We start from the raw sequence: 11,740 nt of genomic DNA on the forward strand, positions 1-11,740 counted from the left end.
TTTATTTACCCTTCTTTATTTTTTTATAGTATCAGCAGCATAAGTAACATTTAGAGTCATATAATTAAGAAAAAAACTCATCATTGTTATCATCATCATCATCATCATCATCATCATTATTATCATTCATCACCATTTTCATTATCTCCACCACCATCATCTTCATCATCATCATCATTATCATTATCATTCATCACCATTTTCATAATCTCCACCACCACCAGCGTCCTCCTCCTCTTCCTCTTCCACCTCCTCATAACCACCACCACCATCATCACCGTCATCATTATCATCATCATCATCATCATCACCCTCATCATCATCAGCACTTTCATTATCTCCAACACCACCATCGTCCCCTTCCTCTTCCTCTTCCACCTCCTCATCACCACCACTACCACAATTACCACCACCACCACCACCATCATCATCATCATCATCATCATCATCAGCCCTCATCAAATCAAAGGTAAATTGTAAATGAGTAAACGCGTAACCTTAATGTCTCCGTGATTCTACTAATGGAAATACTAATTACACCTTTGTCCCCCCGTGTGTGTGTGTGTGTGTGTGTGTGTGTGTGTGTGCAGGGGGGGAGGACAGGCCGAGATTACGTGCTCCACCAACCTGCAGGAACCATACACGAACTGGATTGTGGAGCAGCATTATAACCCCTATTGTGAGTATTAATGTGTGTGTGTGTGTGTGTGTGTGTGTGTGTGTGTGTGTGTGTGTGTGTGTGTGTGTGTGTGTGTGTGTGTGTGTGTGTGTGTGTGTGTGTGTGTGTGTGTGTGTGTGTGTGTGGAAGATGGAGGAAGGAGCCAAGGAAGAGGTATGTATGTAAGTGGTGGAGGAGAAGGAGGAGGAGGAGGATTGGAGGAAGAGAGAAGTGGAATATCGTGTGTGTGTGTGTGTGTGTGTGTGTGTTTCTCTCTCTCTCTCTCTCTCTCTCTCTCTCTCTCTCTCTCTCTCTCTCTCTCTCTCTCTCTCTCTCTCTCTCTCTCTCTCACTTAATGAAATGAGAGAGAAACCTTTTGCTTCCATATACTTTAATAACACGGTAATGACATGAATAAATTACTACAACAACAACAATAGTAATAATAATAATAATAATGATGATGATGATGGTGATGATGATGGCCACTTTCCGCCCTCCCCTTTTCCTCATGGTGACGTTGATAGTGACGCGTTAATGATGTAATGACGACGAGGTAATTAGTGTAGTCATCCACCCAAGGGAAACACTTCCTGCTTATCACCATCACCTCCACCTCCACCACCTCCACCTCCACCACCACACCTGTCACTTTCCTCACCTGCTCATCACCTTTCCCTCCACTGTCTTATCTCTCTTATCTTCAGCACCACATCTTCCACATCCCCCACATACTCCACAAGCCTTCACATCCACACCCATTCCACCTTCTCCACCTCATAGACATATAAACATCCCCTCCACCCCACTTCCCACATCTTCACATCTCCTTCATTCATCCACCCTACCCACTCCACTTATCCATCCAAACCACATCACCTGTTCAGCTGCCCCCACCCCCCCCCACCCCACCCCTCACTAAGCCACACCATATACCTTCCACCTCTCCACTTTTTACCTCCTTCCACTCCACCTTGTTCTCATAACCTCCACATTATCTCCACCACTGAATTCCTCACCACCACCACCACCACCACCACGTCACACCTCCACTCCACTTCCCAGCCACACCCATCCCTGCTAAATGCTCCTCCTCCTCCTCCTCCTCCTCCTTCCTAGCACACCACTTCATCTACATACCTTTCCCCACTCATCACCACACCACCATACCACCACAACATACTCCTCACCACCACCATCACCATCACCACCTCCACCACCACCTTCATCACCTCCACCACTATCACGCCTATCATCACCATCATCTCCTTACCTGTTCTCACCTCTCCCTTACCTTCCCCTTTCCGTACCTTTGCTCACCTTCACTTTCCTTCACTTTCCATCACTATCTTACCATTCCTTCGCCTCTCCCTCGCCCTTTCTCTCCCCTCCTTCCCCCTTAACTTCTCATTTTCTCTCATACTTTTCATTACCTTCCTTCACCTTCCCCTCACTTTCCTTCCCCTTCCCCTCACTTTCCTTCCCCTTCCCCTCACTTTCCTTCCCCTTCCCCTCACTTTCCTTCACCTTCCCCTCACTTTCCTTCCCCTTCCCCTCACTTTCCTTCACCTTCCCCTCACTCTCCTTCACCTTCCCCTTAACTTCCTTTCACCTTTCCCTCACTTTCCTTCACCTTTCCCATACCTTTCTCTCACCTTCTCATCACCTCCCACATTTCACCTCACCTTTCGCCTTTTCCTATAAGTTAATACCTATATCCACCAATACATACCTGCCGTACCCTCCCCCACAGTACCCATATCCACCTTTGCACACCTTCACACACCTGCCTCCCCCCCCCCCAACAGGACCCATATCCACCCTTGCACACCCTCACACACCTGCCTCCCCCCCCACAGTACCCAACGCCACCTATGAACACCTGCGCGCCGGGTTCGCCTCCCGCGTGGTGGAGACGCACCGGGTCATGACGTGGATCAACTCGCGCCTTAAACCTGAAGGCAGCGACAGGTTCAACTCCCACCGGCCCTGGATGTGGCCCGCCTGCCTCAAGGTGGGTGCAGGGGGGAGAAGTGGGAGGGGGGAGGTGGAGGAGGAGGAGGGGTATGTCGGTAGTAGTAGGAAGAGGAAAGGAAGCAAGGTATGAGGGAGTAGGAGAAAGAGTTGACTAGGCAAGGAGGAGAAGGAAGAGGAGGAGGATGTAACTCTTTGAAACTCGTTGAAACTCATTGAAACTCTTTATTATACTTGCAGCAAAAAAATGTAACAATAGAATGTAATATTTATACATGAGCAAGTAGCCCATATAAAACAAATTGTGTTTTGGGCAAAATATGAATTTATTTTTATTACATTAAATACCCCAAACAAGACAAAGCCAAAAGAAAAAAATACATACATACATAATATACATATGTATATGCCTCATCTCACCTAGAACCAATTTATGCCTTGTTGGCCATGAACACAACAGTATGTACACTCTTTGAATAGGAGAGAGAAAGGGAAAAGAAGGAGAATGAAAGAAATAGTTCATTTATAGAAAGTTGGATCACGATAGATGCTGTTTATAATGAAGATATTTCAAGTTTCTAGTACTTAGCTATTTCATATTTTGTAAAATGCTTTTAAAAGAACTTGTTGGCAAAAGTTTTATGTGATTAGGTATTGAATTCCATAGCTTTGGGCCTGAGTAAGATAGGGAATGTTTGAAGAACGTTAAATTGTGTTGTGGTGTTGTAAGATTTTCACGAGTGCGTGTTGGATAATTGTGTTGTGGTTGTAATGCTGGGTTGAGGTTATTTCTAAGAATTTTAAACATATAAATTCCGATATGTATTTTATTTAGGTCAAAAAGTTTTAAAATGGTGGTGTCTTTGAAAAGTGGTTGTGTGTGTTCTTGGTGGTCACCCTTTGTTATAATCCTGACAATTTTCTTCTGGAGTCGGAACAATGGCAGCGAGTGAGTAGGATAGGTATTGCACCACGTGGCTGTGCAATAACTGAGGTGGGGCAGGACATGGGGAGGTGTATGTGAAGGAGGGAGGAAAGGGAAGGGATGTGAGAGTGTAAGAGGTAAATAAGAAAGAGGAGGAGGAGGAGGAGGAGGAGGAAGAGGAGGAGGAGTAAGAAGAAGAGTATATGGGGTAAAGGAAAGTGGAAGAAAGTAAAATAAAATAAGAGAAAAATTTGAATTCCACAAAAGTCGAAAGTACAAGAAAGGAAGAGGAGGAGTTTGCTACGTAAAAAGTACACTCCCTGCCATAAAATAGACACTCCCTTTCCATTCCTTCCACCCCTTCCCTTCCCTTCTCTTCCCTTCCCTTTCCTTCCTTTCCTTTCCCTTCCCTACCCTTCCTTCCCCTTCATCACATCACCCCCTGCACCTCTCACACCTGTCCATTTCTCACCTTTAGTCTCAGGTGTGGTATGACGTGAGCTTCAGAATCGTCCTCCTCGGGAACCCCATCATCTTCTGGATCAACCTCGTCACCCTCCTCGCCGCCCCCGCCATGCTCCTCCACCACTACTTCACCACCAAACGACGCCGCCGCCCCCAACCCCCCCATCTCGCAGGTAAGAGGTCAATTAAGGGCCAGTCAGGTCAGGTGAGAAACGTGAGGAAGTGAAGAAGAGTGAAAAAAAGGAGAGATGAAAGAAAGAGAATGAAAGAAAAGGAGGAAATGAAAGAAGGGAAATGGAAAAGGGAGAGATGAAAGAAGAGAATGAAAGAAATGAAAGAAGGATAATAAAAGAAGGAAAATGAAAAGAGATGAAGGAAAGAGAATGAAAGAAATGAAGGAAATGAAAGAAGGGAAATGGAAAAAGGAAGAGATGAAAAAGAGGAGATGAAAGAAAGAGAATGAAAGAATTGAAAGAAGGAAAATGAAATGAATGAAAGTGAAAGAAATCCAAGATGGAAAATGAAAAGATAAGAGAATGAAAGGAATAAAAGAAGGAAAATTAGAAAAAGAGAATGAAAGAAATGAAAGAAGGAAAATTAAAAGAGGAAATGAAAAAAAGAGAATGAAAGAATTGAAAGAAGGAAAATGAAATGAATGAAAGTGAAAGAAATCCAAGAAGGAAAATGAAAAGATAAGAGAATGAAAAGAATGAAAGAAGGAAAATGAAAAAATAAGAGATAAAAGAAAAAATGAAAGAAATTAAAGAAGGAAAATGAAAGAAAGAAAAGGAAAAAGAAAAGAAAGAAAGTGAAATAATATGTAAAAAAGATGAAATATAATGTCATAGTTTTGGTTTGTGTGATTCTTGTTTGCAAAGAAATGGAACAGACAGGAAGAAGGAGGAGGAGGAGGAGGAGGATAAATAAAAAAAAAGGCGTAGGAGAGAGACTAGGTGGAGGAGGAGAGAAGAGTGGAGGAGCAAGTGGAGGAGGAGGAATACATAGGAATACATATACAGGAAATAGTTAGAAGAGAACACCATGTGCCTTTAAGGAAGAAAGGGACATGGAAATTTTACAGTAAAGAGAGAAATAAGAGGAAATTACTACCCCTAACTTACGCTACTGGTGACCTAAGCTTTGGGGGAAATTGTTAACACATTAAGTCTTCAGGCTGGAGCCGTGCTGCAGTGTGCCTGAAACACACGAAAAGGGTCGGTAAAATCCTGTATCTAATGAAGACTTGAAGCTATTGATACTCTGAGCGCTAACAACTGGAGGAGGAGGAGGAGGAGAATGATGTGGAAGAAAGGGTAAATGAAAGAGTTCTAGGAAATGAAAGAAAAAGTTGGTGGAAGAGAATAGGAAAAAGAGAAGGAGGAGGAGGAGGAGGAGGAGGAGGAGGAGGAGGGAGAGCAGTAGGGGGAGAAGGACAAAAAAAAAGTCAGTAGGAAGATGAGGAAGGAGGAGGAGAAGGACAAAAACAAGGAGGAAAAAGTTATTAAATTAAAGAGGAGAGGAAAGGAAGAGAATTAGGATATGGAAGAAGTAGAAAAAAATAATACTTAGAAGAGGTTAGAGGAAAATAGGAAGGAGTAAGAGGTAGAGGAGCAGGAGAAAGAGAACAAGGAAGAGGTTAGGTGGTCTGGCGAGTTGAAAGAAGAGGGAGGAGGAGGAGGAAGAGGAAGAGGAAGAGGAAGAGTGTTGTATCTATTTGTCCAGGTGTTGATCTTCCTGTGACCTCAATGTTGACGTGTGTGTGTGTGTGTGTGTGTGTGTGTGTGTGTGTGTGTGTGTGTGTGTGTGTGTGTGTGTGTGTGTTGCGTTGTGTTGTGTTGTGTTGTGTTCTTTTTTACATAAAACTAAATAGATAGAGAGATAGATAGGTAGATAGATAGATGAAAAAGATAGATGGATAGGTATATAGCGATAACAAAACAGGTAGATAGATAGATAAGAACATAAGAACATAAGAACGTAAGGAGTCTGCAAGAGGCCGGTCGACCTATACAAGGCAGCTCCTGTACACTCAACCTCACCTTACCTCACCATCCATGGCTTTATCCAACCTCTTGAATGTATCTTTGGTATTGGCATCCACAACATGACTGCCAAACCTGTTCCATTCATCCGCCACTCTATTAGTGAACCAATTCTTGCCTATGTCTTTGTTGAATCTGAATTTATCTAACTTAAAACCATTGGTACGCGTCCTACTTGGCTCTTTTACAACCAAAACCCTATTGACATCCCCTTTACTGAAGCCCTTCATCCATTTATAGACTTCAATAAGGTCTCAAAACCTTCGCCTTTCTAGAGAGTGTAGATTTAAATGCTTCAGCCTGTCTTCATAATGCAAGTTTCTTACCCCTTGAATCATCTAACGTCTTGATATCCATTCTATAGTAGGGGGACCAGAACTGAACCGCATAATCGAGATGAGGTCTAACTAGTGCAAAGTAAAGTATGAGGATGACTTCAGCGCTCCTATTGCTTACGCTCCTTGAGTAAATGTAAGCATCATAACATAAATAGGTAAAAAGATGACAGATAGAGAGAGATAATCAGTACCGCAAATTAAGCAATTACAAGCAGCCTAATAATCACAGTTCTAATCCTCCTCCTCCTCCTCCTCTCCTCCACCCCCAGAGAGAAAGAGCCGCCAGGTGTTTGCCCTTCGCTGGCTGCTAATTGCCTACCTGTTCCATTACCTGCCCTTCTACACCATGGACAGGATCCTCTACTACCACCACTATTTCCCGGCCCTTCAGTTCTCCTCTATGCTCACCGGTAAGTACTCTTGAGTCCCTCTTTGTCTCTTTTCATTCTATTCTTCTCTCCCTCCTGTGTTCTATGCTATGTTTTGCTCCACGCAATGAAAACTGGGTTAACTCCATCATAAGCGATGTCATATACTAGAACTTCCAGAAAGCCTTTGACAAGGTATACCAAGGTCTATTCTAATGGACCGTATTGGCTATACAGGCAGCGCCAATCGTAGCCACTCGGTGACTGTCAAAGCATAGAGCTCAAGTTATAGACTAGAGTGCCTCTGAGGCTGGCTTCGGGATACTCTGCCTTGTTGCCGTCACCGCTCCAAGCCAACGGGTGCACACACTTCACTCCTACCCAATTTCCTGACACTTCTATTTGACATGAAGAAAAACTTTCAGTGTTTCACACCATTTTACTTAACCCTCATTTTCGTATATTTTTACTTACTTTACAGTTACAAATTCATTCCATTGCAATGCAGAATTTCCTCAGAAAGACGATGCTGATGTCACTTTTTCTTCATGTCAAACAGTAGTGTCAGGAAATCGGGTGTGTGTGTATCTGATGGCTTGGAGCGGTGGCGGCACCAAGGCGGTGTATCCCGAAGCCAGCCTCAGACGCACTCTAGTCTATAACTTGAACTCTATGGAAAGTACTGCTCTGATAGTTCATCTAGTGGCCATGCGTGGCGCTGCCTGTATAGCCAATACGGTTCATTGTTATTATTTTTTTTTCTCTTCCTCTTAACTCCTCTCCTCTACTTCTACTCTACTCCACTGTTTCACATCTCTCTTAACTCTTTTATTTTCTCTCTTGTTCCCTTCCTCTTTTGCTCTTGTGTTCTACTTCTACTCCCCTTACTCCTCTTTTCAGTTCTCTTTTCTCTCCAATCTCTCTTGTTATCTTTCTCTTTTGCTCTTCAATTCCCAAGGCTCACCGGTAAGTGCTCTCCTCCTCCCTCTCCTCCTCCTCCTCCTCCTCCTCCTCCTCCTCTCTGATGCACCTTTTGTATTATATGGTCGGTAAACTATCTATCTATCTATCTATCTATCTATCCATCTATCGGTCTCTATCAATCTATTTGCCTATCTATCTGACCATCTCTCCATCCGTCTATTTACCTATATCTGACCATCTATCTGTCTGTCTATCTATCTATCTGTCTATCTATTCATCTATCTGTCTATCTATCTACCTATTTGCCTTTCTATCTGACCGTCTTTTCCTCCTCCCTGCCTAGCCGTGGTGGTGGGCTACCTGCTGGACACGCTGCACACCTGGATGTCGCCTGCGCGGGCCAGACACGCCTTCACCTGGGGCGCCACCGTGTTCCTGGGCGTCCTTGTGATCAGGTGAGTGTGTGTGTGTGTGTGTGTGTGTGTGTGTTAATAGTTTGCTCAGTATATAGTTTTTTGTGCGTAATTTAGTCTTGTTTGTGAATTTATTGTGTATTTTGGTTGATAATTGTAATAAAGTAGTAGTAGTAGTAGTAGTAGTAGTAGTAGTAGTAGTAGTAGTAGTAGTAGTAGTAGTTGTAGTAGTTGTTGTTGTAGAGAAAATAACGTCAATAGTAATTTTGCATTGTCCTCCTCCTCCTCCTCCTCCTCCTCCTCCTCCTCCTCACCCTTTCCCTTGTTAACCCCCTACCTACCTTCATATCCTCCCTTCCCCTGCCTCACCTCCATTCACCCCCCCTCTATTCTCCCTCCCCCCCTGCCCCTGCGCCTCCCTGCCCCCCCATCCCAGTTTCCGTGTGTACTGCTACGTCGGCTACGGTCACCCCACGGTCGGTGGCTTCAACCCCGACAACTCCACCTTCCGGGCCGTGCGGGCGTTTGAGGCCTGGGAGATATAGGAGACCGGATGCACCTACTTACCTGCTTGCCTGTGTGTGTGTGTGTGTGTGTGTGTGTGTGTGTGTGTGTGTGTGTGTGTGTGTGTGTGATTCAGATGTGCACTTTTCTGTTTCTCCTTATATGTTTTTTTCTGTGGTTCCATCTTTTCCTTGTTCCTTCCTTCCTTCCTTCGTCCCTTCTTTCCTTCCTATATTCCTTCCCTCTTGCCTCTTCCTTCTTTCTTTTTCCTTCATTCTTTCTTTCCTCCTTCCTTCCTTCCTTCCTTCGTCCGTTCTTTCCTTCCTATATTCCTTCCCTCTTGCCTCTTCCTTCTTTCTTTTTCTCTCTTTGCATTATTCATTCCCTTCTTTCTTTTTCCTTCATTCCTTCTTTCCTTCCTTCCTTCCCGCCTTATCTCATGCCTCTCTTCTTTTTTTCTTTTTTTTTCTCTTTGCATTATTCATTCTCTTCTTTCTTCTTCCTTCATTCCTTCCTGCCTTCCTTCCATCCTTCTTTCCTTTTTTTCTAGTCTTTCCTTCTCCCCTTTCTTTCTTCCTCCCTTCCTTTCTTCCTTAATTCCTTCCTTTCTTCCCTCTTCCCTTCCTCCTTCTCTCTTCCATTTCTTCGTTCCATCCTTCCTCCATCCCTCTGTTCCTTCCTTCCTTCCTTTCTTCCTCCTTTCCTTCCTTCCTTCCTCCCTTCCTTCTTCTCCCTACCATTCCTTCGTTTCTTCCTTCCTCCGTTCCTCCCATTCTTCCTTCCTTCATTTCATCTCCACTTCCTTCGCTCCTTCCTTCTTCCGTTCCCTCCTTCCTTCCTTCCTTCCTTCCTTCCTTTCGTCTCCTCTTTCGCCTCCTCGCTACAATCACGTCCCCTTTGAAGGTTAAACAAATTCAATGAGACGTCACTTCACCTTCTGCGACTGTAAAGAAAAAAGAAAAAGGGAAAAAGAAAAAGCGAAAGTGAAAGAAAACAACGAACAAAGAAAATAATAAAAAATGTTCTCTTGTTTGAAAAAATAAAATATGAAAAAGGAAGAAAAAAAAAAAACAGTTCACTTGCAATATACACGAACCCTTTGATGCTGTGTGTGTATGTATGTATGTATGTATGCATGTATGTATGTATATTACGCTCGTGTGTGTGTGTGTGTGTGTGTGTGTGTGTGTGTGTGTGTGTGTGAACTTGGGCCCAATAGTTCATACACGTTAGTTTTATGTATGTATGTATGTATGTATGTATGTATGTATGTATGTATGTGTGTCTGTATGTATGTATGTATGTATGTATGTATACGTATGTATGTATGTATGTTTAAAGTGTAAGTGTTTTTGAGAATAAAAGGTCAGTGGTCAATATACTGGGTCTTTCATTAAAGTTTGACCCACACACACACACACACACACACACACACACACACACACACACACACACAACTAATTAGTATGCAAATCAATAACCCGTGTGTGTGTGTGTGTGTATTTGTGTTTGTGTGTGTGTGTGCGTGTGCGTGTGTGTGTGTGTGTGTGTGTGTGTGGTACAGAGGAACCACGAATTAAAATCATGAACAAAAACTATAAGAATGTTTTTACTTATACACAAACAGGTAAAATAATTGCAACAGGTATACTCTCTCTCTCTCTCTCTCTCTCTCTCTCTCTCTCTCTCTCTCTCTCTCTCCTGCCCTTCTAGAGTCGTGATTCGAAACAGTTCCATCCATTAGTGTCTGAAACCGGAAGTGAAGCGAACCCATGACCCGAACCCGTGCCGAACCTCGCGACCCTGAACGACCTTGGAGAGAGAGAGAGAGAGAGAGAGAGAGAGAGAGAGTTATGCAAATTAGCGTATTTACACTTAGAATCACGAGACTCGAGAATACATTTGTACGGATTAACTACCTACTCTCTCTCTCTCTCTCTCTCTCTCTCTCTCTCTCTCTCTCTCTCTCCTAGTCTTTCAAAATCATGCAACGCTATATTCAGTTTTATTACTTAGTTTAATAAGAATAATGAAAATCTAAGCCTACGGGAACATTTCATTATTGTCCCTATCATTTATTGTCCCTATCATTTATTGTCCCTATCATTTATCGTCCCTATCATTTATTGTCCCTATCATTTATTGTCCCTATCATTTATCGTCCCTATCATTTATCGTCCCTATCATTTATTGTCCCTATCATTTATTGTCCCTATCGTTTATTGTCCCTATCATTTATCGTCCCTATCATTTATTGTCCCTATCATTTATTGTCCCTATCATTTCTTGTCCCTATCATTATTCGTCCCTATCATTTATTGTCCCTATCATTTATTGTCCCTATCACTAATTGTCCCTATCATTATTCGTCCCTATCATTTATTGTCCCTATCATTTATTGTCCCTATCATTTATTGTCCCTATCATTTCTTGTCCCTATCATTATTGTTCCTATCATTTTTAAACTCTTCTTTCGTGTCAAACTTACAAAAATAAGTTCTTCATAATACTCATACTTATAATACTAATAATAATACTTCCAACTTTAATTAAAAAGATATTTCGTTCATGTTTTTATTTTGTTTAACTTCAATTATGGAAGAATATGATAACCTTCCTTTTTCTCTTGGTTTTTTTTTATATTAACTTTTCCCGATGGTTTATATTCATCTTTTTCCTCGACAGTATTTCCAGCTTTTGTATTTTTTTTACTATTTATTATTCGTTTTATTTCCTTATTTTGTATTATTGCTTTTCCCTCGTTTAGTTCTCTTATTTTCATTATTTGGTGTTCTTTTTTTCCCTTATTTGAAATTCACGTTTTTTTTCCGTGTAGCATTCCTGTTTTTTCCTCATAGTATTCATATCTATCTCTTCAATTATTTTTCTTCTTTTAATATTTAGTTTTCTCCTCATCTAGTATTCATAGGTTCATAGTTTTCCCATTCGTAACCAGCTCTTATTTTCTCATATCGTATCATCTGCCTCTAAACCTTCATTCGGCGATAACATCAAAGCTCATGTACTCGTTAATAACACGACTCTTTCATTTATTCTTTAGCACAATCTTTAAAGCATCGCGTATCTCTCTGTGTGTAGTGAATGCGTATTAATAGAAACCCTCATTAG

General features: G+C 42.2%; 1 protein-coding gene across 1 annotated transcript in view; it reads left to right on the forward strand.

Annotated features, from left to right (window-relative positions):
• LOC126985360 (protein O-mannosyl-transferase 2-like) overlaps positions 1-9,990 on the forward strand; it is a 34,735-nt gene extending 24,745 nt beyond the window's left edge. Inside the window, exons 14-19 of the mRNA XM_050840132.1 lie at positions 591-679; positions 2,518-2,672; positions 4,036-4,195; positions 6,672-6,812; positions 8,038-8,149; positions 8,544-9,990. Coding sequence (XP_050696089.1) covers positions 591-679; positions 2,518-2,672; positions 4,036-4,195; positions 6,672-6,812; positions 8,038-8,149; positions 8,544-8,652 — 766 coding nt within the window. The 3' untranslated portion in view covers positions 8,653-9,990. The remainder of the gene's footprint in view (positions 1-590; positions 680-2,517; positions 2,673-4,035; positions 4,196-6,671; positions 6,813-8,037; positions 8,150-8,543) is intronic.
• Positions 9,991-11,740: the final 1,750 nt, after the last annotated feature.

The sequence above is a fragment of the Eriocheir sinensis genome, chromosome 59 (assembly GCF_024679095.1).
Source record: "Eriocheir sinensis breed Jianghai 21 chromosome 59, ASM2467909v1, whole genome shotgun sequence".
NCBI classification, from domain to species: Eukaryota; Metazoa; Arthropoda; class Malacostraca; order Decapoda; family Varunidae; genus Eriocheir; species Eriocheir sinensis.